Genomic DNA, 27,712 nt, shown 5'->3' with positions numbered 1-27,712 from the left:
CTACTTATTGTGAAAGTAGCGAGCATTTGTTAAGTGTGTACAGTATTTTTGTTTTTTAAATATTGTGATAATAGGATTTTGAAAATGGTTTTTTGGTCTGTGAGAAAATGAGAATGAGAAAAAGAAAAGCATGAACTGAACTCATTTAAAGATCCACCTAAAAAGACAGAAAAAGTCAGAGTTTCAAGAAACGAAGCAGAATATCTAACACTCACCAACTCCACATCAGGAGGGATAGAAAGCCCTGCGGGAGCAACGAATGGTTCTTCACTCTCTTCAGGCTCTGCCTCCTCTACACAAATGAAGGGACATGAGAATGGAAAATAAATATACCGATAAACAGATTAACTTTTGACAATCATCGGCAACAAAAAACGAACAAACCCCACTTTATATCTACCCAGTTCAGCAATAACATTAAGATTATTTCTGAACTCCTAAAACATTTTAAAAATGGATGAAACTCATGCCCTCTACCAACCTCCCCACTACACAAATACATCAAAGCAAAACAGCACTCTAGCCTTTACCTTCATCTTGATGACAACATACAGGTCAGGTGGAAACGAGCTTAAATATTTAACCAGGTACTGTAGGGAGTTTGCTCCAATAAGGGGTCCTTTATATTAACAAAAGGCATCTCTGAAGCAATTAAAAAAGAAAAAAAGCAATGCTTATGGATTCCACTTGGGTGCATGTGGAAGGTGTGCCATGGCAACAATATGTAATCGACAGGCTTATAAAGGGCTATACAGTAAAAGCAATAAAAAAGCAATACTGTTCAATATAGTTATATAATAGCACTGTTATCAGGGTTAAACTACTTGCAACTTTATAATATAGCTTGTTCTTAAATCTTATATAAAGTAAATCTCATTGGTAATTACACATTAAAATAAAAACCATTGAAACGGATCATTTTTAATGGGAAGTCCAGCATTGTCTTTATTTAAAGCCACACTACAGAGTAGCTACTCAGTGAAGACAGAGTGAATTATTTAAATAACCTCAGCAAAGAGATACTGCTTATTCAAATTAGCTTCCTTATTTTGACAGGATGTTAAACTAATTGGTATATTGTGAAATGACTGGCTAATGATTGGTGTGGGGTTTAACAGAGAGGCTAACAATAAGACGCATTTATCATGTTTTGACAGAACACGTAATAAACTGTACTGAATTTAACCTTCTGGTTTGGCTATCAATCAGAACCAAATAATTGAAATATAAATCCAAAAAATTGATTCTGTTCATGTGGACGTAGCGTTTTCAGAAGGAGAAATGTTTTGTCACTCATCCAAGAGACTTCTTCAGTCTCAGCTGACTGCAGGTGAAACCACTGATCAGCCAACTCTTTGTGGTAATCATGGCCATTTGTCATTGATCAATGGTCTTTGATCGGTGGCTGTTAATCAATGGTCATGTGTTACGACCCGGCTCAAAAGCCGCAACATAAAAAAAAAGGAGATGAATAACAGAGTGTGGGTGAGAAGAGGTTTCATCCTAAAATGGAAAACCATGTTGGCTAAAATGGCTGGTGCCACCAAGGCAAAGACTAGTGCACTGCCGGAATGCTTGCCTCAGGTATGCTTTTATCCACACCTGACTAGGTGTGGCCAATTAGCACCAGCTGAAAACACTGAGACGATTAGAAGCTGCAGAGGGACGTAACACCTCCTCCCTTAAAAGGGTTCCTCTAGGACCCTTAAATTTATTAAAAGCCCCTCTGAAGCCTTCAGTTCCTTGACCCACAAACCTGGAATAAAAGTTAAAGCTAACAGAAGCACAGTGTTCACGTTATAGTTGGCATCTCTAAGCATGGATGGGCATGAGGATTTGAAGTTGCCACACTGAACAGACAAAAAGTAACATGTGACCAACACAAAGGAGCACAACAGTCAAACCCAAAATGATTACCTGATCTGCTACAACACACAACCAAAAGTAGCAACAAATAATCACAACTAAGTGATCTGTTGTCTCCACCACACAAACAGTCACATACAAGTGGCCCTATACCACAACAAGTTACTTTAATCCAAAAAGTTCAGTAAATCAAGCACACCAGTGACCAACCACAAACTGGAGAGCTATGGCCACACAATGATCACATCAAGGGTGGCTCAGCACCCCACAGTGTTATTGCCATCACCTGGCCAACAACACTCACAAGTGATCCAACAAAATAGCCATATTCCCCACAACACTAAAAGGTCACATCACAAAACACTCACCTCACAAGGATCTCATTAGCATCCATCCACACTGACATATGCACACACAGGGTGTGCACACAATGCCAACTTAAAAACAGCCTACCTGCCTCAGCTACAGACCATAATCATGAATGGTCTCAAACCTCCTACCAAGTTTGGTGCCACTGATTTACTATGTGCAACTCCCAGCCTAAAACACTAAAAACAACAAAACCCTTACTTTTCCTACCCTAGTCTGCTCATTGTTTGTCAGTGGGCTGGTTTCAGTCATTATGGAACTGTACGGTTTATAAGGTTGGGAAACCTGCAGTCAGCTGAGACTGAAGAACTCACTTGGATGAGTGACGAAATGTTTCTCACATTGAAACACAATCAACACAAACACAATCAACTGTTTGGGATTTCCTTACCTGAATGACTGAACTTGGTATATTACTGTGATATATTTCCTTAAGCGCTAATGCTCTCTTTGGTAAGAGGGAAGTTCTTGACCACTTTTTTATTAATGTTTCAGAGTTTAAATAGAGCTCGACTCAAACTAGATCAAATGTGAGACCTTTCTGACTTTTTCCACGAAGTCACCCTCTGCAGGCATCTGAATCTTTAGCAGATGTTTGAATACCATGGGGTCAGCTCTACAAATTCACCAGAGACACAGAGAGGCATCTAGTCTGCTTAACTAGTCTGTGTGTATATCAGATATTTAAAGCAGAAGTAACTGTGTCAGGGTCAGTGTCTATCTTTTAGGAAGCAGTCTTTTTTTTTTTTTCTTGAGCATGAGGATGTTTGGGAAGTCATTCCAGACATGACAAGGGTGTGTTGGAGGGCAAAGGGTCTGTTTAGATGACATTTGGGAAAAAGACTGTTAGTTTAACCTCCTAGGACCTGGCGTCCACATATGTGGACATCACATTTTGGGTTATTTAGACCAAAATACTCAATTTTGCTCTACAAGGGCCTGAGATCCACTTACGAGGACATTATGCTGCTACTCTTCTATCAAAATTTTAAACAAATATCCTCATATGTGGCTCTCATTTTTCTTAGAAACAAAAATCAGGTAAAAAAAAAAAAAAATCTGGTCATTCTTTGTTTTTACATTCATTGGGTCCCAATCAGCCCAAATATCAAAGAGAAATCAAAAATGCATGCCGTGGAAGAGTTCGGGTCTTAGGAGGTTAAGGTTTGCACAAGGGAGCAGGGAATCCATGAAGGCTCCTCACAAAATGGGTCATAACAAGAAGTCACAAACAGATAGAGGACTAAAAGTAACACAGATGGTGCGAGGTGATTACATGAGGTGATATTCTAGTGCAATACTGAATTTTTTGCACATTTGTCATGAGCTTTTTTTTGGGCAAAAAATAAACTTCAGCAAACGCCTCAAGTGTATGAATGGGCAGATGGCTGTTTGGATTAAAAAAAGTTGGTTTTTGTAAATGTTATATATCAGAAAGAGCTGCTGTGTTCTTCACAGCTGACTGCAGCACACACAATCAACTACAATTCTAGACGTGACACAGAGCCCACGGTAACTACATTACTCTGGGAAGTTGTGACGAGTTCTCACCTGATTCCTTGTTAGCATCCTCCTCCTCAGTGGGCTGAGAGGGGTCATAGTAGTCAGCGCTGTATTTAAAAGCCACGGCGTTGTAAGAGCCTTCATCAGCCAGAGCCTCACTCAGACGTTTATACTCCTCCTCTGTGAAGGATTAGGAAACACACATAATCAGGGAAAAAAAAGAGACTGCAATGTTGAAGAACACTTTAAACCAGTCTGCACAAACTGATGATGACTTTTGATTTTGATGAAGGACATCTATCTGTGAAGATAACGAATGTTACTCTTTTTAAGTTGATACTGTGTCAGTTTTAATTAGATATACAGTATACAGACGTGTAGTGGATGAAAAATTAAACAAAACAATGACGAAGTCCTGTCTTGTGTGTTGATGAGACCAAAATAAAACTTTGTGGTTTAAATGAGAAGCATTCGTTTGCATTATTTACTGCATAGGTAGTAAGGTAAGGTAGAACCTCCTGCTTCCCATCTTTGAAACACAGAGGGGGTTAGAAGTGTCATCGTATGGATCTTTGTGTGTCACGCTTGGGCCAAAACAACAGACCATCATTAATAGAAAAGAAAAGGGAATTCTGAATAACACCAAGGAACACTAAAAGAAAATGTCAGGATGCTTGTCTGAGCTGAATCTCATGAGAGAGTTGGTCATGCACAAAGAAAGGTACCTTTTGCACACAAATCAATTGTACAAAGAAAGGTAAAAGATGAATTGGAGTGAGTACAACCCCAACTGCCCTCCAAAATTGGGATGTTATATAAAATATAAATAAAAACAGAACACAATAGCTTGTAATTTCCATAAACACATATTTCATTAATAATAGAATATAAAAAAGTATCAGATGTTTTAACTGAGAAAATATTACATTTTACTTTGTATCAATAGGTAACTTCACATCTGAGCAGACAAGTATCACATGTGGAGTTCCCCAAGGTTCCATCTTGGGACCCCTTCTGTTTAACATCTACATGCTCCCACTGGCACAGATTATAAACAACAACAAAATAAACTATCACAGCTATGCAGATGACACACAAATATATATCACAATGTCACCAGGAGACCGAGGCCCTGTACAGGCTCTTGGTAAATGCATTGAGGAAATCAATGACTGGTTGTGCCACAATTTTCTCCAGCTAAACAAAAACAAAACTGAGGTAATAGTCTTTGGCGCCAAAGAAAAACGATTACAGGTCACCAGAGAACTTCAATCTATACATCTAAAAACCACAAACCAGGCGAGAAATTTGGGTGTAGTGATGGATGCAGACCTAAACTTAGAAAAACACATTAAGACAATAACAAAGTCAGCTTACTATCACCTCAAGAATATATCAAGGATAAAAGATCTGATGTCTCAACAGGACCTGGAAAAACTAGTCCATGCATTCATCTTTAGTAGGCTTGATTACTGTAACAGCATCTTTACAGGTCTACCTAAAAAATCAGTCAGACAACTACAGCTCATTCAGAACTCTGCTGCTCGAGTCCTCACTAAGACCAAAAAAGTGGACCACATCAGTCCAGCTCTGAGGTCCTTACACTGGCTGCCTGTCCGTCAGAGGATAGACTTTAAAGTTCTGATGCTGGCCTATAAAGCTCTGAATGGTTTAGGACCAAAATACATCAATGACCTCCTGACCCAGTATGAACCATCCAGATCCCTCAGGTCATCTGGATCCGGTCTTTTATCAGTTCCCAGAGTCAGAACCAGACACGGAGAAGCTGCATTCAGCTTTTATGCTCCTTATATCTGGAACAAACTCCCAGAAAGCCTCAGATCAGCTGAAACACTCAGTTTATTTAAATCCAGGTTGAAGACTCACCCGTTCTCAGCTGCATTTGAATAAAGCACCAAATCCACACTTTAAGCTTAAATTTCAAAACTTACATTTAACTACTGATTTTATCTACTGTTCTGATTTTATCTGTTTTGATTTTATATACTGTTGTTTGTTTGTTTGTTTGTTTGTTTGTTAATTAGTTAGTTTATTTGCTTGTTTTATTCAATTTTAAATCATGCTTTTTATTTGTTCTTGTTTCTAATGTCTCTGTAAAGCACTTTGAATCACCTTGTTGTTGAATTGTGCTATACAAATAAACTTGCCTTGCCTTGCCTAAGAATAAAACAAGGTCACTTTGAATTTGATGGAAATGACGTATATCAGAAAAGCTAGGGTCAGGCTGTGTTTATCACTGTGCAGCATCCCCTCTTCTTTTAACGCAGCCCGTAAACAACTGGGAACTGAGCAGACCGTCGGACTTCTGAGAGGAATGTTGTCTCATTCCTGTCTGATAGAGGATTCTAAAAACTCAACAGTCCTGGATCATCTTTGTTGTATTTTTTCCATTTCATGACACGTTAAATGTTTCAGTTGGTGAAACATCTGGACTGCAAACAGAGCATTTCAGCGCTTAGACTCATCTACTACAAATCGATGCTATTGTAATAGATGCAGTCTGCGCTATAGGAATGTCTTGGTGAAATATAAATCTTCTGGATGGGAGCGTATCTTGCTTTAAAACCTGTATATAACTTCCAAGACTGGTGGTGCCTTTCAGATGTGCAACATGTCAACTCAGCCGCCCCCTTCAGAGATACAGGCTTTTGGACTGAATGCTGGCAGTCCATTTGAACTGAGTTTAGGCTCAGGGGAGATGGCAGCATTTCCGGATCACGTTAACATCATGTCTATTTTTAATGCAGGGGCACCTGAGGGTCCAAAGATCACAGGCATCCATTATTTATATCTGGCATTGTCCCTTGCGCACAGAGATTTCTTCTGATTCTCATAATGATATTATCTACCGTATATAATAAGATTTTAAAAGTCTTTTATGATTTTATGTTAAGAGACATCATTGCAACATTACTGTTCCACAATTTGTAGAGAGTTTTTCAGCCGATTGGTGAATGTCTGTCCATCTTTACTTCTGAGAAATCCTGCCTCTCTAAGATGTTCTTTCTCTAACCAACGATGCTACAGATCTGTTACCAGTTAACCTAATTAGTTGCAAAATGTTCCTCCAGCTGTTTTTTTTTAGTACCACTTACTTCTCCAGCTTTTTGTGTCCTCTCTCCCAGCGTTTCTGAGATGCCTTTCTGCCATCAAATTCAAAACGAGCTAATATTTTTCGTAAGGTTGTACGATACTGTTGTTAATTGTTTTTGTGTACTTTTAGGACATACTCGTGCAGATATATAGAAAACTTTAACAGGCTCACAAAATTCTTCTTACAATTGTCCTTTAAAGCCTAATGTTTATTTATTCTGGTTTGAAAACTTAACATATCTTCCCTTAGTTTGGTTGCTTTTCACCCAGAAAATAAATATATGAACTAAATTGCATTTTAAAAGCCACTGAAGAACGTTTACTCCACTCCGAGATGAAAGCAACAACCTATACATACATACAGCTGGCAAGCAGTGCACAAATGGCTTGTTGAAGGACTGTACTTAAGTGTGTCTCAGTAGCCTCTGTATTTTATATATATATATATATATATATATATATATATATATATATATATATATATATATATATATATATATTAGGGCTGGGCGATATGACCCAAAATTCATATCTCGATATTTTTTAGCTGGATGGCGATATAAGATATATATCTCGATTTTTTTTTTTTTAAGCCATAAGTTAAGAACAAAAAGAGAGTTCTTAGTCACACTGTGTCCCAGATGTCACACGGGCACTTTTATTTACATACAGCGTAGATATTACTCAAAAATAAATTATCAGCATATATTAAATAATCATGGTCCATAAATAAAAGAAAACAATGTTGTTTTTGTGCATAACAAAAAGCTCACAATTGTGCAGTCAAAATGTAAACTAATAGACGCTGAGCATAATAACAAAGAGACAGATTTCACAGCTGCACCACGTCTCTGAACAGGTGCCATCCTTATACACACACAGTACGTATCACTCCGCGAGGCTCCTCCTCTGTAGCCGTAATTCTCCGACAATCCATCAAGCGGTGCAGCTCCGTAGCTTAGCAAAGTCATATTAAAACATTTTTTGACAGATTGCTGAGCGCTGTGTACCACATAAAATCGGTTCGCGGTCAGTAAGCACAACCAGAATTCATACATAAGGCGCACTGTCGATTTTTGAGAAAAGGAAAGGATTTTAGGCCGTGCAGCCCCTCTGGGCTGCATGTCGTTAGCGTGGTTAGCTCGCTAACACGTTGACGCCATCCAGCCCCACGCACGGTAACTCGCTAACGGAGATTTTCCGCTTTCATCTTGTCATTGCCTGCAGGTGAAGCTATGGGGGAGTTGTGTTCAGTGCAGGAGAGGCGAGGCCGAGTAACGTTGCGTAGAGACAAAAGTGGACGAAAGAGAGGCAAACCTGCGGCTCCACAAGTATAATTATAACGTAACATAGACTATATCGATATAAACGATATTGTCACATCTTATATCTCGTATGAAAATATATCGATATTTTTTAAAAACTCGATATATCGCCTTGCCCTAATATATATATATATATATATATATATATATATATAATCTCAAATAGGGCTGGGCCATATTATACCGTTCACGGTAATACCGGTATAATGTTAGGCAACGATAGGAAAATGAAATATCGCGATAGAATATGAGTAAAACGCGCATGCGCAGTGCCTTTGTTTTCATACGCACATGGCTGATTGTTGAGTGAAACAGATGAACCAGAATTGGTTTGTAAAAATGGTGCAACTTCAGTGATGTGGAACTGGTTTGGTGTTTGTCCTTCAGATACACGACAAAGCACATTTTTTTGCAGAACATGCAAGCGGCCGTCGTTATTGTCGGACTAAGATGCTCTTAAATCTGGGAGTAATCTGGGTCCTAAACTCCGTATCATTCAGGTCAAACAACACTGCAGCATCACTGAGAGTTAAAAACTGTCTAAATTCTTTCATCTTTAATAAAACGATCAGCATTGCTGCTTTACCAGGTGTAACTATGAAGTTTAACTTCCAGGCATCCATGAAAACAAAATTTATTACATTTAACGGAGTTAGAAGTTAGCAGGAAGCTAGCGGAAGTTAGCTCGCTAGTTTCGCTAGTTACCTTAGCATGATATTGCATGTTCTGACTGAGAGATTTCTGAAAAAAATCAAACGTACAGCTCTGCTATCACTTCCAACATAAATGAAGACAGGAAACTAAACAGCAATGACGTTTGTAAGGTTACTGAAGTTGGGCTAGCTGGTATATAATGATGTGCTACGTGATCGCTAGCGACACAGCTATGTTAGCATAACATAAACAGTGAAGCTGGAGGACGAACACTAACACTTTTCCACTTATAAAAGTTAACGTGAAGGTTCTTCATGGTTAGAGACAAATGCAGTCGCATGGCAGGATGCTGTAAACGGACCAAACTTCAGTCAGGAGAACAACTGAGATAATCCATCCACAATACAAGGTTAGTCATTACTATACTGCAACAACATGGGAATAGAGCAGCTGCCAGAGAATTCAACATTAATGAATCAATGGTACAGAAGTGGAGGAAGCAAGAAGAATGAGTTTAATAAAGTTTGATTTATCTGACTGCTTTGTTTCGCTTAATGTGCCTTATAATCCCGTGCACCTTATGGTCCGAAAAATGCGTACTGCACACTGCAGTTTAATGTTGCAAAGCACCTCTTTTTAACTTCAGTGGATATTATACATGGTTATGCTCAGGATATGTCAGCCCATTTCTACTGGAAATGCCTTTTGGTTAAACTTTCAGCAAGGAATTTGCATTTGCACTGTTACATTTTTATAAAGCTTTAATGTACATAAAAACCAGCTTCTTGTTTAAGTGAAAATAAATGAAAGGTTGTCTTTTTGCGCTAGTAATGTTGTGGAGTTGTATTTTGTCTCGCATCAATTATATCGTCAGTTATATCGTTATCGCAAATTTTCAAATATATATCGTGATAAATATTTTTGGCCATATCGCCCTGCTCTAATCTCAAATAACTCATGATCATTATGATATACAAATAGTTATAATGCTACCAATGTAATATATAAAAGGGGACAGGAAGTATGCATGTTGGACCCTGTAGCCAACCCTTTTCTACTGAAATTCATTGAACTCTATAAATATTTCTTATGCTTCCCACTGCCCCTTAAGTGGACAGATGGGTAATCGCCTCAGCAAAATGGGGTCAGATCTCCAAATTCAAGGGCAAACCGGACTGCAAGATCCACCTTCTGCAGTGTGTGTGTGTTTTACACAAACCATTAGCTGATTCCTTCTGACCTGTCAGTTTGAGCAAAAGAGACCATATTTCACTTAAAACTGTGGCTTATTAAATTCAATTACAGTCATTACATCTGTCTTTTGGAAGGATGCTTTGTCATCAAAACAGCCAGCTTCATTATATTATGTAAAATGAGTGAGATGCAAGTATCCTAGATGAGTCAAATGTGATTTCCATAGAAATTGCAGCTCTTCAACTCAAGAGTTAAAGCCAGCCCTTTTTAAGAGTCTAAAAGCTGAAAAGGCCTTAGAAAGGGGGCGTCACTCTACTCTGAAGATTTGGCCTGGGAAAAAAAAATCCAGGGATTTTGTTAAGAAGCATAGATTAAACTTTTTAGCAAATGTGACTTGTCAATTTTTGTTGGGATAAAATCCAAGTTTTATGTGCAGTGGCAGTCTGCAGAAGAAGTCTCATAAGATGATGCATGCCTGAAATTAAAACGCACTGGATAGTAATTAAAACACTGTCACAGACTGCCTTTGAAGAGAGTGAAGATTTCTAAACTGTGAAAAAGCAAGACAGGCATGACACGAGTTCAAAAGAGGACCTGATAAATTGAATTAGTGTAATATGACAGGCATGACAGAAGCAGCAATAAACATTAACCTACTAAGTTTGTAGTAGTTTTTCATAATGCAAACCTTCCGTTTCACCACATCCCTAAGGTGCTCTAATGGATTGACATCTGGTGAGTGTGGAGGCTATTTGAGTGCAAAGAACTCACTGTCATGCTAATGAAATAAGATTTAGGTGATCTGAGCTTTGTGACACACATGCGTCATCATGCTGGAAAGCCATCAGAAGATGGGTAATAAAAGGATGGACATGGTCAGCAACAACACTCAGGTCGGCTCTGCTGTTTAAAGTTGGTAACAACGAACCCAAAGTGTGGCGAGAAAATATATCACACCAATACATCAGTGCCGCCAGCCTGAACTGCTGATACAAAAGTAATGGATCCAAGCTTTCATGATGTTTACACCAATTTCTGATTCAACCATCCAAGTGTCACAGTAGAAATAAGGACATCAAGATCATTGGTTCAGTTCTAGCCAGAGACTTAAACTCCTTCCCAGCAAGAATTCTGGCTTCCACAGACTGTGTCCATGTAGCACACAGAAGATACTCAATTTGTTTCATTCCTACTTTTCCACCAGGGACAAGATCATAGACCTGCATAAGGCTGGAATGAGCAAACTGTTTGATGAGAAGTTGATAACTCTCGAAAGAAATCAAATGAGCATCAATTATTCTTGCAAAGCCCACAAAGTCCCCCTGCTAAAGAAGGCACGTGCGATGGTCCATCTTAAGCTTGCCAGTGAACATCTCCAAGGCTTGGGAGAAAGTGCCGTGGTCAACCCAAAGTGCAGCGTTTGGGGAAAGAGAAATGCTGATTATGACCCAAAGAACACCATCCCCACAGCCAAGCACAGAGGTGGTAGCATTATGCTTTGGGGCTGTTTTTCTACTAAAGGTACAGGACGACTTCACCACATTGAGGGGCTAATGGGTGGGGCCCTGTATGATAAGATCTTGGATGAGAACTTCCTTTCTTTAGCCGGAACACTGAAGATGGGTCATGGATAGATCTCCCAGCATGACGATGACCCATAAACATCCGATCAAGGCAAAAAAGGAGTGGCCGAAGAAGAAGCACATTAAGGTCATGGATAGGACCAGCCATTCGTGAGTCCTACAGAATCTGTGGAGGGAGCTGAAGGTTTGGGTTGACAAACACCAACTCTAAAGCCAAAGGACTTAAGCGTTTCAACAAAGAATCCCTCCTGAAACGTGTGCACATGTGGTGAATAACTACAAAAAAAACCAAAAAACATCTTACCGTTGTGCTTACCAACAAGGTATTTCAAACAAGTCATATTTAGCTTCGGGATCAAATATTTACTTCACTCAGTGATATGCAATTTAATTTATAACTTTTTTCCCTGGAGTTTTGGATGATATTATGTTTATTTCCATTAAAATCAAGCTACCCGTTTACCTGACTGTTCATTTTTTTGGAAGCAAACAAATTTACAAATTCAGCAGAGGATCACTTAATTTCTGCCCCCAGCGTATTGACAACAAGCTGTAACTAATGCTGGGCAGACACTGTGCGATTTTTTCAGTGGCGCGATTCAGCTCCTGCTCAAACGGCACGATTGACTCGCAGGGGTTAGAAGTTCATAGGTCACGATGCAGGGTCTCACACTATACGGTCCGATGCTCTGATGCGACCTGAGTGCTCACACTGTGCGTCCATAAAATGAAGGTTATAACAGAAATTCTGTCGCTCGCTCTCCCTCTCTGTCTTTCACTCACACAGACACACCACCACCATCAACTTTGCTAAATTGCTAATGAAAAACATGATCAGGCAGCTGTGATTGAGCAGCAGTGTAAATCCAACTATTTTCACGGTTGTTGTGGTCGTGATAATTTTGTGAGGCCACATTGAAAAGGCTCGGATGAGCTTTCCAAAGTTCTACAATTTGTGCCTCCATCGCTTGTGTCCAGATCACATGCTGCACTGCTGTGCGCAGTGTGAGAAACTGCGGTGACACCCTCACGACGGTCGCGAGGATTTCAAACAGGTTTGAAATCCTCACGACCAAGCGATTGATGATCGGGAGCTGGTCGTGAGGTGTTAATCGCTTCTCGTTACCCCACGTATACTACACGATGCACGACGCACGATGAAGGCCAAAATCGGGCCGATCGCCAAAACGGTCGTAGGACTCAGAAATCGGCTCAAAATGGGCCAATTTGAGTTTGAGCAGGAACTGAATCGTGCGACTGGAAAAAAAAAATAAAAAATCGCACAGTGTCTGCCCAGCATTAGCAATAAGTAAATGTCAGTGTGTTCATCACAAATGGGAAATCCTAAGAAGCAGTAGACATTACCTTAAAATTTCTACTGGAGCAAAAGATGAAGACAGCAAAAATGCTGTTAAGTGAGCATCCCCTGACATATGAGCCCATGCAACTACATCTTTATTAAAAAGGCCTGACTACAAACGGAAAACAAGTTTGAGCTACTGACACAAAATCAGCTTTTGAAAACAGATTACGAAAGTAAGGTCATGATATCCTATTTAAGAGCTCCAGCAGATTTAAGGTATATAAGATGTTTTGAAATTATTTTTCCTTGCCTTTAATATCACTCTTTTTTTTTTTTTTTAACTATTACTGCTAAATGTTTAAACGAGCATCCTGCTCACCTTGTCTAGCTTCCTCTTCCAGCAGGTCAGTGTGCAGTGCCAGGTACCTCTCCTCATCGCAGAGCGCCTCAATCCTGGCCTCTTCCTCTGACAGCTGGTAGGATGTATTCCATGACCCACTGTCATACTCTGAAAGGTCATGTAAGTGACCACGTCCATCATATCTGTTGGATGATAAAAAGGATTAGAGAAAAGGAAGTAGACAAAACTTTTCATACAGAACATGGGCCTACTTACCAAGGTTGTAAAACCTAAAACCCACAATATAAAAGATATAAAACTGGTCTACCTCTGTAAGTCCTCCATGAATGTTTTCTCAAAATGGATACATCACAATAATGATACTAATTAAGTCTTTGGGAATTATTTTGGATAGAGCTCTGATATACCTAGCAAGTTTTCTGTCTGTATTTTCTTCCTGTTTTTACAGGCCAACAACATTAGAAATGAAAAAGAAAAAAAAAGACAAACAAAGCAACTCGCTTCTTACCTTACAGGGTTCAATAATCCCCTGTAACACTCATCATTACTTCTAAATCTGCAAAGAAAGTTACATTCACACAAACCCGAGCACATAAATACCTATCCGTAAGAACCCAAATGGACGACATTTTCCAAGGTTCGTCCCTCTACGCCATCTCTCACTTGCAGTTTCTTCATGAAGACAAAGAAATCTGGAGCTGAGGTTGGCATTCGGGGTTTGGAAGGACCCCTTAGCCTACCTTGCTGTGGAAAAACTGGGTTATGTAATAAAGACACACAAACAAAGGCTGTACAAATGAAACATAAGTTGGGTCTGAACACTAAGGTGATTCAATTGATTTAATATGTTTAAAGAAATACAAGACTCAAGGAGGTTTACAATGACTTTGCAACAAGGACAATTTCTATGTAAAAGGTGGAAAAAATTAGTCAAAATGATACACTGAATCACCTTAATGACAGTAACTTTTGTCTTTGCTAGAATTTGCTCTGGCAAACAAAAGCATAGTAAAATACCAAGTTTTGTAGGGACTTCACCACTTTATATTAGAAAACGTCCGTTTGAAAAGAACAGGAAAAAGACATGTTATAGCTTAGACATATTATTCATGTGTAAAGCATGAAAAAAGCTTCTAGAGGAAATTCTCATAACATGCCAAGATGCAAAGCCGATTTCACAGATAACTTGAGTATTTTTATATATTTACTGCAATTGCCAATTTAAGAGGTACATTTAGCGCGAACTATGCAGGCCTATGTGGTCTTAAACCAGTCTCAAATAAACTTTATTCAATCCATTTGTCCAATGTTCTCTTATAATGTAAGCTGGAGTGTATAATAACTTGACAGCAAAAAGCATAAATAGGTCAGTCATGGCTAACATTAGCAAAGACTGACAGGCATTTGCAAGTTAGCATGTTACCGAAGAAACTTTAGATACCAGGTGTTTTTCTTTTCCCCCCAATTTTCTTTCTTTTTTAGTTCAGGACATCCAACAAGACACGTTAGGAGGCAAGAAATAAAACAATCGTCGCGAGTTGCAGGTGTTTCCAAGCTTCAACAAGCAACAACTCCAACGTGGTCCCTTGAATTTTGAGACAGGCTAGCGGACAGGAGAGATTGTTAGCATAATGTTTCGGTCTAAGTTTGTTCAACCGACCTATCAATCATGATGCTCTTGTCCCCCATCCATGGGATAAGATGCTTTCCGTGATCATGGTAAAGAGCCCTTTCGTCGTCTCGGAAGAGTTTGCAGGCATAGCCGAAAACCAACAGATCGGCGTATTTATCACTGTCACTCACATCCTTCTTCACCGGCTTGCTGTCTTTCTTTGCCGCTCCGCGACGATACATCTCCCAGATAGTCGAAGGAATAGATTAGCTTAAAGGACGTAACAACAATGACGGTATCGTGATAGCTTTTTGTTTACCAGGTGGCTACCAGGTCCTCCAAATGTTACATTAATCCGTGGGATTTTGCACCAAAACAAAACACTACACGCCAAGAGCCGCCATGTTGAAAAGTGAGTAAATGCATCTATGTATCCGGTCGGCACTTACGACAATTTCACGAGAGCACAGTTAAAGTTTACACTAATGTTCAGTAAGTAAACGTCCTAATGTGTAGCTAAACATGTCCACTGTTATGTTATACTTTTTTGCTTTAAAGTACTCTGTATATAAACCACATTTTGTGGTTCCCAAATTATCGAAAGTGCTGCTGTGAAATACCCTATTATATTAAGCTTTTGTTCAACAGATAAATTCCTGTGTTCAAGGTAATTCAACAGTTAGTTACTTTAAATATATGGAAACAAAACATTTTTATCATAATCTTAAAGTGGATTTGACAGCACAGCTGGATGTTTAAGATTTGTAATTATTCAGGCTGTTAATTATTTTTGATAAAGCTATTAAAATATATTAATTAAAAAATTTGAAAACTGTGTTGCAAGCCATGTGTTTTGGTGTTTAATGAATTTGGATTTGCATAACCTGATTAAATCACATGATGCTGAGTAGTTCAAGGATTTACTAGAGACATCTTTTACATATGAATTATGAGTGAGATGTCAAGCACTTTGTGATGAGAACAGGGACAATTCTAGGATCAGAGCTTTGGGGGTGCTGAGCACCCAGAGAGCTGCCCATCCAGGCAAGGTAAACTTTACTCGTCACGATGAGACTTCTTCCCTGTCTCTGTCAGTCCCTGCATCCTTAAATGTCTCCAGTTGTCCCGAGTTCCCTCTGACTGTCTCCTTGGTGCATTTAAACCCCTGTTCCTCCCTGTCCTCATCGTCTGTTGTCTTCATCTCCATTATCAGTCATCATAATTTTACCCTCTCTGTGCAAGTCTGCAAATTTCTTTATTATATCATAAAATTCTTAAATTCATCAAGTCTCTCTGTGCCTGGGTCCTCGTCACAAAACATGACATCACTGTTTTGTACATTTTAACACAACTTAATCCCCACATTTGTGAAAGAAAAGCAAAACACTTTTTTTTAAGTCTGTAACAAAACCATCAAATCTGATAAAGGTTATTTAAATGCTGCTAAAGAAGAATGGATTGGAATTTTTTTTTTAAAAAAAACATATCCTAACCTTAATTACTGCAGGAGAATAATGAATGATGCTCATAGTGAGTAAAAAGTAAACTAAGTGCATTTTTTGGACAGAGATTCACTTTTAAAGTGTATGTATAATACAATACAGATACATAAAAAAATACACTCCAAAAATAGAAGAGTCCTTGAAATGTACAAATTATTATTAAAAGATTAGAAAAATGGAGACACCCTGGCTTATGGTACAATGTATACAATGTATGAAAAGATGTTTACTGCAGATACTCCTATGGCTCTGCAGATCTTTGCTTTTCTTTTAACCTATGTCGCCTCACCTTGAGGTTGGCAAATCTGTCTATCACATTTTGGTGGTCAAGTCTCTCAAGCATCTCTTTCTCAACTGACATCACAGCCAGGTGCTGGAGTCTGCTTTGACCCATGGTCCTTCTCAGCCAGGTATGGAGCTGAGTCAAGACACTAAAAGACCTTTCACAGCTACGGCTGCTAACTGGGTTTGTTAGGGCAACCAGATTAACAGTTTTCAGTGTGGGGAAGATCTGATTATCCTGAAGATTGTACAATGTTAACATATCTGGGATGGCACCAGCCTCACTCTTGAGCTTCAAAAAGTTTTTGGCAACCGTGACTTCCTCTGACTGAAGTTCAATATGGTAATGCTGCATTACCATTTTGAACTGCATTACTAATGCAGTGCCAGGGCTGACAACCCAGTTTGTTTTTCAGATTAGTTAGTTGTTTGTTTGTTTTTTCTTTGCCAGTTTAACAGTTTCTGTTATGCCTGTTAGTACTCCCTGTCTGTTTTCTTACCTGGTTCTTCCTGATCTTGTACTCCTCAGGTTCCCCTCTTTCCTCTCTCCCTCTTTGGACTGACAATCATACACAAATAGATTGTATTCAATTAGATTAAAAAAAAAATACTATTAAGATCACTAATAAAAAAGTCCTCTCTCAGTGTACTTTCAACCAAAAGGCAAATAACCAAACCACATATATATCTAATAAAGGATATAAATATTGAAACACTGATCCAACATTATCCTTTATTGACGGATCATTTGATCTTACACTTTTACCTGAATGTTTCTCCTTTTTTTGAAAAAACATCCTCATATCCATTATGAAGCTGGCTGTCTCTCTGCACACACACACACACACACACACACACACACACACACACACACACACACACACACACACACACCAGGAGTTATAAGGTTAATGGGCATCCAGTCAGTTAGCTAGTCAGTACCTTGGGTTTAATATCAGCACATGCACATATGACAAAGTAACCAGTTTCTCTCATTACATTTCAAACAGGACAGTGGTAACAACAGTAGGCTACGGACAATGTTAAGTTTTAGATTTTAAATAGGCTGTATAAATTTCAATGGGAGCAACAGGACGGTCAAATGTTGCTGATTTTACTACAGAGTAGGACAGATTGTAGGGTAGCAAACATCGTCGGAAAACAAGTTTTCAACACTGCAGGTTACCTGAGTGTAATGTTTTTCAGCTAAAAAGAAACATGGTCTGTCTCCTACCTAACTATATAAAGAGTAACTGAAGGTTAAATGCAGCTAATATGTCCTGTTTTAAGCCAGGCACTTCCACCTCCGCTCCGCTGCGTCTCAGCCACCATCGCTCTGGCAGCAACGGCGCTAGAGTCAGAGTAGGGGAGAGGTGGGCTGGAACAAACCATTTTGCTGAAGCACCCCCAAAAGTAGGCTAAAATTGCCCCTGGATGAGAAGTATGAAGATGAGACATACTCATTTGTGTCCATCTATTATACATCATTTACTATTTAAGATGAACAGTTTGTTTATAGTCAGATGATTTATCACAGACAATCAAAGCAGTCCAGTAAGCTTAACAAAGTACACTTCTGAGCTTTTATACTGCAGCATTCAAAGACAATAGAGATGCATTTACTTTGCAGCTCTTGCCACAAAGACTGTATTGGTCCTTTCTATTATTTACAGCTTCTGTGTGTGTTTTTCTTAACATTTCTCCATAGGTTCTCAGGGATGTAGAGGCTAAAAAAAAAGTAGGACAGAGAGAGAGAAAAAAAAGGCAGAGAGCATTGTTCAGAGGGCTGCAGTGGATACACTTGTGTATATTATATATACTGATCTGGAGAAGTTTCATTTTTATTTATTTATTAGATTTTAGTCACAGGGGTCTGTGCACATTTGGAAATACTCCATTAATCGCCTCTGTCAGCGCGCCCCAGGGCGGCTGTGGCTACACTGTAGCTTGCCATCACCAGTGTGTGAATGGGTGGATGATTGTATATAGTGTAAAGCGCTTTGGGGTCCTTAGGACCAAGTAAAGCGCTATACAAATACAGACCATTTACCATTTAATCCACTCTTAATTACTTGGCTTTAATGTAATACACACAGGACACTATATGCAAAAACAGCCAGAGAACAAGCTAAGGTTAAGCTAGGTAACAAAGTTCCTATACTCTTACGGATTTAACCTCCTAAGAGGTCAGCTTTTGAGATTCCCTTTATGCTGTATTATCAGGTACAAAATGGAACAAGTAATGCATTTAGTATAGATCCACTAGTCACTTTGTGATGTATACCTATTTAACTACCTGTTAATGCAGCTGTGGTTGGCTAAACATGTATATGTGGTCAAAATACCTGTTGAAGGTCAAAGTGAGCATCAGAATGAGGAAGAATGGTGACTTAAGTGATCGTGAGCAGGGTATGTTGTTGGTGCCAGACGAGCTGCTAGTTTACTGGGATTTTCCCATACAAACATCTCAATGGTTTACAGAGTGGTGTAAAGGTGTGGGATATTTTCTTAGCACACTTTGGGTTCCTTGGAACCAATTGGACATTGTTTAAACACCACAGTGTACCTGAATGTTGTTGCTGACCATGTTGATCCCTTTAAAATCACAATGTACCCATATCCTGGTGGCTGCTTCCAGCAGGATAATGCACCAAAAATCAAATAAAGCTTAAACCATCTCCAACTCATTTCTTGAACCTGACAGTGAGTTCAATTGTTTACTTAAATGACCTCTACAGTGCCAGATCTCAATCCAGTAGAGCATCTCCCTAATACAGCTAATAAATCAGCAGCAACAATGTGAGGCTATAATGTCAATATGGACCAAAATCTCAAAGGAATATTTTCATTTCCTTGATGAATTGATGCCATGAAGAAGACACGGTTCAACATGGTAGTAGCAAAGTGTACCCAATAGTGTTCAGTGAGTGAATATGAAATTCTGTTATTAATAGAAATAAAGATATAATTATTCTGCAATAAACACACATCACTGTAAACATCTAAGACATTGTTCCAAATTTTAGAGGGGTATAAAGAAGTGTAAAATTGGTAAAGAAACAATAAATAACATGATCAAAACCATCAATATCAAAATAATGAGGGTGGGTAATTTTGAATAGAGAGCAAGACAAATTACACTAACTGCCTCTAATATCAGCAACCCTATAAAACAACAGCACCCATCACTTCACTGACAGCAAATCAATGTGGCAGGCATTTAAAAAAGTAATTTTAACTGGAAGAAAGATCCAAATGAATTCATTTAATTTTGTATTATTTTATTTTTAATGACAGTAGTTATCATTAAAGTAAAGATGCAATGACACACTCTCAGAAATAGGGGTGCCAAAGTGTACCAAAAAGGGTACAAATGCTTGTCGCTGGGGGTGTTCCTTTTTGAAGGACATTTCTGTACCCTTTAGGCTTGGTACATTTTTGTACCTTATGAAGTTGTACCATCTGAAGTACAATCATGTACTTTCCTAAGACATAAATGTACCTTCAAACTATAGTACAGAAATGTTCCCTTGAAAAGGGTACAATAGGGTACCTATGAGGGTACCCCCCCAGCGACAACCTATTTCGTACCTAAAGAGACAAAAATGTACCCCAATAGTCCAAAATATTTGGTTATTTAACCATTTATTTTCAATAATAGAATCACATCAAAGCATTTAAACAACCACAGGAATACATTCTTGATTACATTCGTATATTGCCATAGGACATGTCAAGAAAAATACATTCATTTAAAAAAAGTAAACAATCACATAAAGACATTAAACACCTGAACACAATGTTTTGACGGATCACACATGGCGTTGAAAAGAGTGATACTTGGAAAAAGCTGCCTGGCAGTCATTTATTCCACAAGTGATGCCGAAATGAGGCTCATGTGCGTGTACTAACCCAACATGTGTAATCAACTTCCTCAGAGTAAATGCCCTTTTTGAACATTTTGAACATTTGTGGAGTGGGGGCATATTTAATAGAGTTGGTTAAGTACCCTGGTGACACTTACTGGCAGGGGTTTGTCTCCCTGGTCTCCTATGTTGACAATGCAGTTCTGAAGAAAGACAAGTGTTTTCTTGAAGTATGCAGGGTAGGTCATGTTGAACATGAAGAAGGTGGAGAATGCTGAGATGTAGGCCTCATCCAGCGAGCAGCATGAGCAAACATCCACTCCTTCAACTGTGACAACACAGCGACACTGTCTTGAGAGGGCAGTTGTCCAACTCTTATCCTTCATTCGAATGGTTGGGTATGGACTCATGGGAGTATTCTGCAGAAGAGGAAGAAAAACATTAGTATACAGTATGTTTAAGCAATATGTGCCAAGTGAATTTTCAACAGATTCCTCAAATTACCTTCTTTTTTTTGCTGCAAAACAAAACTGTCTATTCTGATAACCTGTAAACATGGCCCCTACTCCAAACAAAAAGCTTCTTGACCAATGACTGTTGTGGTAGTGTTTGATAAGCTGCTAAAGTTTGACATAATATTCAAGGGCAAAAGCAATCACCCCTGACAGTGACAGTACCTGTGAAGAAGAATTTCCCTAAGGGGACAATAAAGGTCTATCTATCTATATAAACACCAGACAAAACCCAAGAGCACAGCAGCACTGTGGATTAACAGCAGTGTTTCCCCTACATTAGCTTAGCTGTGATGCTGAACCGCAGCTGAATTCAGCTCCATGCCAACAAAACACCAAGAATGAAACTTGTGGCCAAAGGCTATGCATTGCATCATGCATTTACCTCTCCAAGGATGATGAAATCTTCTATCTTCTCCTTGAAGATGGATGGCAAGAGAAGTGCCCCCTTGAAGTCAATTCCTAGGTCATACAGATGCAAATGCACTTCATTAGATTTTGATAGCATGCAAATTCCCATTAACATGCTCTTGACATGGCACTATGGTACATCAATTATCTTTGGAAGAGAGAGCAAATGAATTGTCACAAAATTTACTATTTGTATGAGGTCAAATTAGCACCTGTAATGTCTTCAGCCAGTGCATTCTCTCTTGCCTCCATGTAGACCTTCTTCAGTGGCAAATCCTTGGTCATTTGAAGAACAGCAGTGAAGTTTTCGCTAAAGCGGCGACAGATGTTGTCTTGGCAGGGATGCATTAAATCAACCTCATCACACAACTGGAAATGAAAAGAGCAGAATAGACAAAAGAATGACATTTTACATTGAGGATTTAAACTTTTGACATGTTTAAAGACACAGACTGGAGATAAATGTAAAGTGCTTTAACCATTGAACAAAAATTCTAAAGATAATGAACAGATTGATTAATCAGTTAGTACAGAAAATAATAATCAGATTTAGAGACAAAAAAATCATTAGCTGTTTCCCCAATCATCTTAACAATTCTTACCCCTGCAGATGTCCCCAGGAATGGATCTCTCTTTAATAGGTCCACAGTACACATTCCTTCAGCTACCTCTCGACGTCTCCATGCAAAGGTTTTTGTCATGCGGTCTTTCACCAGTGCTGTGTCAGGATGTAGCTTCTTGTGCTGATCATTTAGCACCTTGATATGAGCATCAACGGAGGCTGCATCTTCCCCCACAAAGCACGAATCCTTTGTCAAAGCAGATATCAGTATTATCATAAGTAAAATCTGATAAGTTAATGTTACTCGAAATGCGGTAATTTGTACACCAAATGCTTTGAAAAAAATGCAAAAATGTTGAATAGGAATTGCAAGTTGAGCTGACTTTTGTTAAATCAACTGTGAAGTTCCTTTTTCTATGTTAATGTTATCTGTTAACATGTTTCTTTCAATTAATGTTTACTTTTAGCTTTACAGTGAACATAATAAGACTACATATGTTACCTTAGCTCTTAGAGGCTGAGGGTGTGAGGACTTACGAGAGAGGGCTTCAGTCTCTTCAGACAGGAGCTGCTGGATTCCTCTGTGGTCCGATGTTTCTGCGTGCATACAAACTTTTCTTTAACCCGGTTCACTTCTTCGTTGCTGATTAGGGGAGCCCGTTCTGCTTTGAACTTTCTCTTGAGTTGGCTGTGCCAGGTGTCCTAGTTGTTTCAAATGTATATAAGTAGTTAATTATGCTTACTTTATATTAATATAATCTATAAAAGAAACAAAAAAGGAGAGGTACTCACATAACCATTTCCGTGTACATCTCTTAAGAAAGGATACTTCACAATCAGGGCTTTGATGACCTGGATGTAGTCTGAGTGGGTTGGGTACCTGTTTCAAACATAAGAAAAACAACCCACAGTACACTGATTACTCTTATCCTTTCCTGGGGGCTTTTCTGTTCTTCAATTCTTCTAATCATATTGTTATTACCGTAAATAGTATGTTGTAGACCAATGTCAAATCAATGTAGCTAAAGTTGATTTTAATTTCTTAAAAATGGGCGTGGACAAACAGCCACACCTCTCCCAAACTTCATTAATTAATTGACTGCAGTCCTGAATTATTAATTTACTCTTGAGCAAATTCGAAAATGAACACTTTGGATATCATAGTCCAGACAAGGTCTGGAGACACAGGATGTATGGTTTTACCACTATTGCCAGTTCATTGGAACCGTGTGTCACGCCAGACTCGAACGCTGGTCTCCAGATTGGGAGGCAGATGGGCTAAGCATTTGTTCTCTGCCTCTCTTACAACAGCAATATTAATATTAAGAAATTAATGTAATTATTCAGAAAGGAACCCTTACATTGTGTACTGTGACAGCATTTCATAAAGAGTCCCAATTATTTTGTTTCGGTACTTCTGTTCTTTCTGGACTGGTTCTTTGAGATCCAAGCGACTCTGGACATCTTGTGGGAATTTTGGAATGGAAATAACTGCAGGCAATCTACGGCAAGAAGGTATAGAACTGCAATACAGTAGGAAAACAGCATTAACTAGCCATTTTGCAAGCACTTAAATGCATATGCAAATTTAGACATTTATCACAACCTACCTCTGGTTTGCTTGGGACACTGGACCTTCAACTGTACCTTCAAATGGGTCGACCGGTTGTAAAGTGATGATGACTTCCTTGTAGCGGTTTGTGAAGTCTCTGAACTTCAGCTGCTTTTTGAAAGACTTGTCAAAAAGATATGCAACCATGGTCTCAGTGAGTCCACAGTCTACCGTCAATCCATCTACATCGTTATCTGAAATATAAAGTACAGTATGAAATAAAAATAAAACCATTTTCAAATTTAGTTTTAAAGTGACATTATGGTCAATAATAATAATAATAATAAGCTATCATTGTGAATCTGTCTATATTCCCCAAAAGGAAGTTACAATTAATTCTCTTGATTAATTGTTAATATAAATTAACTGGTAATATAAAAATGTAAGTAAGTGTCCCTGCGCAGAGCTTACAGCTCTCATATTCGAAAATCCCACTAAGTAGGTGGAATGGTACAAATGTGTACCTTCCATTGTTTAAAATCCCTTTGAGCGGGAAACAAGTTAGATGCGATAAATTTTGTTTAGAAAACGATTTTGTTAATAGCTATATTTACATACTAGCATGTTTTGAGAAATTATTGATTTTTTTACATTGTTGTACACGGTTCGTCACTATTTATTGATAAAACACTCGAATACGGCGGGCAGACAGACGTTGAACATTCCACCAACAGTCTAAATAGTCCACATTTGTACCTTTCTTTGTTTAAAACTTCGCTAACTGCTAGCTTTCGCCCATGTTAAATCTAGCTCTTCGGACTTTCGCTAACTCTACTGTAAAATTACACGTTGTAATTTTTATAAAAACACAAAATCACACCCGACTTACCTCTAAATCTTTGCGCCTCGTCGTCTGACACATCAATGCCTTCTTCCATCAACCTTTTAAGGAGCTCCTCCGTGGATAACCCCCTGAGAGTCATTTTCTGCATCAACGCTAGTCAGCGAGGAGGCGGAGCACTCATCGCTGCTGCCTTTTCGGCCTTTGGGATTAATGCGCGTTGCGAACTTGACACATGAAAATACAACATTGTGGTATTAATGCGCAGTTGTTTAGAAACCGTTATGCTGTCTTGGCGAACTATATTTGTAACTTACAAAATGTAGTCACCGTAACATAAAAATCTGCTTGACATTTTAACTTCCAAAGAACCTCGGTTTAACTTGATGTTGCAAATTCCATAAAAACCTCACAATTAATGAACAATTCTAGGATGTAGTAAAAGCAAAAAAGTAAATGGCCAAACATAACAGTAAAATGATTTCACGTTTTTGAAAGATTTAAAACATTAAAAAATTATAACTGGAACTTAAAATGGAAATGGACCAGTTTTTTTTTTAACATCATTTGGTTGTGCCTGCATGTCATTGTGTGTGTGTTTTTTAATATAATTTAACATAACTTACACAAAGGTAGGTTACAGATATTCTTTGCATCATAGGATAATTTACGTACAGAGGAGAGGACCAACAGATTTGATTATAACATGTAGCTTTTATGAGCACACTCACATCTCATATGAATTTTACAATTAACCAGGCCCATCCAGATTTTCCCATGCTGACCCATTACCACATTCTGCCCCTGTCACTGCAGTACAGGTCAAAATGGTACAGATTTGTACTTTATTTCAAATTGTACCTTTAAAGGGGCATTTCTGGACTTTTAAAGACCAGTATTGTACTTTTAAGGGAACATTTTAAAAAAAATGTACCTATAGGTACAAAAATGTTCTTCTCTCGTACCTCTATTTCTGAGAGTGCATGCAAAGAAAAAGATTAGTAAAATATAAAATAAATTAAGGTCACCATATTTCAGCACAATAATCAAATAAAATTTTTTTAGTAGACTAAAGTTAGTGACTGCAAAGGCAGTCAATACATACTTACACCAAAAATAAGTGAGATGTTTTAAATCTCAGGGGCTTTAAAAGTAACAGTGAAAGAATCTTCCCAGGCAATAGAACCTTGTCCAGTAGGGAAAAACGCAAGTAAGAGCAAAGTCAGTGGTATGAATATTTAAAACAACTAACTTTAACACAAATACTCAACTGAGGTAAAACAATAGTAGCTGAAAAATGTGTAGATTCAATTACTGCTACCGTGTAAATATGACTCCTTATTTCTGCTCACTGCTATATTTGGATAGATTTTCTATTGCAGTTTAGTAACAGAACGTTTAGTACATCTTATTACTGATTTTTACAATGATTTGAATGCTAACTTATTTTTTTTGTTATTTCTGCTCCTGTTGTGATAGATTGAAAATGCAAAAGTTTACAAGTAACATTATATGGTACTGCAAAAGAATAGAAATGTTGTATCAACACAATTATCATCTACTGTAAATAAAAAACTTCTCAATTTTAAAATTGACATATCATGCTACTGCCTTCTCTTGCAAATGTGCAAATCACGCAAAAGAAAACTCTAACCTGCAGATTTGAGTGACCATTGTAAGCAAGCTGCAGTGAAACACATTGCTTCATTGCTTTCGGGGCTTAAGGAGTGATCGATATCTTGTGCTGACCGCTAATCATTTAGTCATTTCTAAATAAGTGATGTGTCCGCTCCTCTAATATGTATGGAATATGAAAGTGAGTTCAATTTTGTGCAGCTTTAAAAGAGAAAGACCAGAAAATCTGCCACACTTTCAAACTATGTTACCAAACGACTGATTTCTAATATGTCTGTACTTAGGACTGTATTACATGCTTGAATTAGTGTAATTTTTATTATTACTGCTATTCCTTGAAAACTGAAGAAATGGCATTTCAGAAAATAACAGGGGAGCAATGAAAGAGAGCAAAAGGCACTAAAAGTAAAGTGTAAAAGCAGTTTAAAAAATTATTACAGAGTGCAACAAAAACAAGGAACAGAATCAATCAAATCAATTCTCTAAAGCACACTTGCACACATTCTCAACTATCTTTAAGTGTTGAAAAAGTTGCCACAGTTCTTCTGTGGATTAAGTCCGTCTCAGTTGCTTATGTGACATGTAATGTAATCTGAGACTGTCTCCATGATGTTTGGGGCCCTGTTGGGGACATGCTATGTGAACAACTTTCTAAAAAAAAAGTTTCACAAGCACATTCTAGCATACTCTCATGACTTGCCAAGTAAAGCAAGCTCTTCGCTCTATTAAGGTGCATGTTCTTACAGAGCCTTTATAACTATATATCCATGCAAATTTATGGATTTGTTTAAATACAACTTGGTGGAATTATAAAAGCATTTAATAGTTAATACTGATAGAAAATATGTCTAAATAGGGTAACTATTAACAACAGGGAAGATACCTCAGTAATTGGCTGTAAGAATGACTAAGGGGCAACAACCTAGAGAAACGCTGAATGATCTAAGTTTCGTCTTTAATCTTGTTGGATAGTTCTCTGAGAAGATTAAACTGTCATATTATAAAGATTTGCATTTGTGGAGAATAATGTAAGTCTCCTAATTCCCCACAGTGAAATCCATAACCTCTTGCGTCAAGGAATTGTATAGCAGCAAGAATGAAAAATGCAAATCTTGAAGCATTTAGACACTTTGTTTAGTTCTTGTTATGCTTGGCACAGCATGTCAAAAATCACTTGGAGACAAAAAACAAACCAAACAAAAAAAAAAAAAAACATTGACAGCCTGGCATTAAAAAAAGGGTTTTGTTGAATTTATTCTTGCAGAAGAAAAAACATTTTGTGACTAAGCTGGGATAGTTTTGACTGATATAGTGACTATAGCCAACTGCTGCGAGGTGTCTAGTCTGGTGTCAGATATAAGACAGCACTGTTAGAAATGACTCTTTGGCTCTTCTTATCACCTGCTTCATGGACTGTCATTCAGTGAGAGGAGACACGCCACGTCTCATTTACTCTTCATGTCAAAAATTGTGCAATCAATCCAGTTAATCACCTTCATGGGTGACAGGTTGAACAAAGCATGAGGCATCAAGAACAAATGTCTTGGTGGTGAAGCTGTCACTGTTATTTAGAGGCAAAACAAGTAAAGTTGGACTGTGCTGCAGTGGCAAGTGGATTTATTGGGATTAGTGAGAAGCCTAATGGGACCCCTGGGCTCTTACCAT

At 38.3% G+C, this 27,712-nt stretch overlaps 2 protein-coding genes across 5 annotated transcripts in view; both read right to left on the bottom strand.

The window, feature by feature from the left end:
* The window catches only part of sfswap (splicing factor SWAP), a 53,502-nt gene extending 38,207 nt beyond the window's left edge, over positions 1 to 15,295 (bottom strand). For 2 of the 3 annotated variants that reach the window (XM_085413751.1, XM_085413752.1), the window contains exons 1-4: positions 14,933 to 15,295; positions 13,291 to 13,454; positions 3,787 to 3,918; positions 216 to 292 (exon numbers count right to left, since the gene is read on the bottom strand). In XM_085413751.1, coding sequence (XP_085269877.1) covers positions 216 to 292; positions 3,787 to 3,918; positions 13,291 to 13,454; positions 14,933 to 15,126 — 567 coding nt within the window. In that variant the 5' untranslated portion in view covers positions 15,127 to 15,295. Of the gene's footprint in view, positions 1 to 215; positions 293 to 3,786; positions 3,919 to 13,290; positions 13,455 to 13,872 lie in introns of all 3 variants that reach the window. The other variant, XM_085413753.1, reaches the window with a different exon arrangement.
* Positions 15,296 to 20,336: 5,041 nt separating this feature from the next.
* LOC146665940 (sterile alpha motif domain-containing protein 3-like) lies at positions 20,337 to 24,565 on the bottom strand. 2 transcript variants are annotated; one of them, XM_085411244.1, is made up of 9 exons: positions 24,461 to 24,565; positions 23,630 to 23,825; positions 23,381 to 23,542; positions 22,812 to 22,899; positions 22,557 to 22,721; positions 22,060 to 22,266; positions 21,670 to 21,826; positions 21,432 to 21,508; positions 20,337 to 20,953 (listed from the first exon to the last, which is right to left on the bottom strand). In XM_085411244.1, exons 1-9 carry the CDS (start codon positions 24,561 to 24,563, stop codon positions 20,657 to 20,659), a joined length of 1,452 nt encoding a protein of 483 aa, XP_085267370.1. In that variant the 5' UTR covers positions 24,564 to 24,565; the 3' UTR covers positions 20,337 to 20,656. The 2 variants fall into 2 exon arrangements, with proteins under 2 accessions (XP_085267370.1, XP_085267371.1); XM_085411245.1 differs by having other exon boundaries at positions 23,381 to 23,521.
* Positions 24,566 to 27,712: the final 3,147 nt, after the last annotated feature.

The sequence above is a fragment of the Rhamphochromis longiceps genome, linkage group LG7 (assembly GCF_057381845.1).
Source record: "Rhamphochromis longiceps isolate RC_006_pf linkage group LG7, R_longiceps_female_GT1.1, whole genome shotgun sequence".
NCBI lineage: Eukaryota > Metazoa > Chordata > Actinopteri > Cichliformes > Cichlidae > Rhamphochromis > Rhamphochromis longiceps.
Note: the sequence above shows the minus strand (reverse complement) of the source record. Positions and strands in the feature narration are given on the sequence as shown.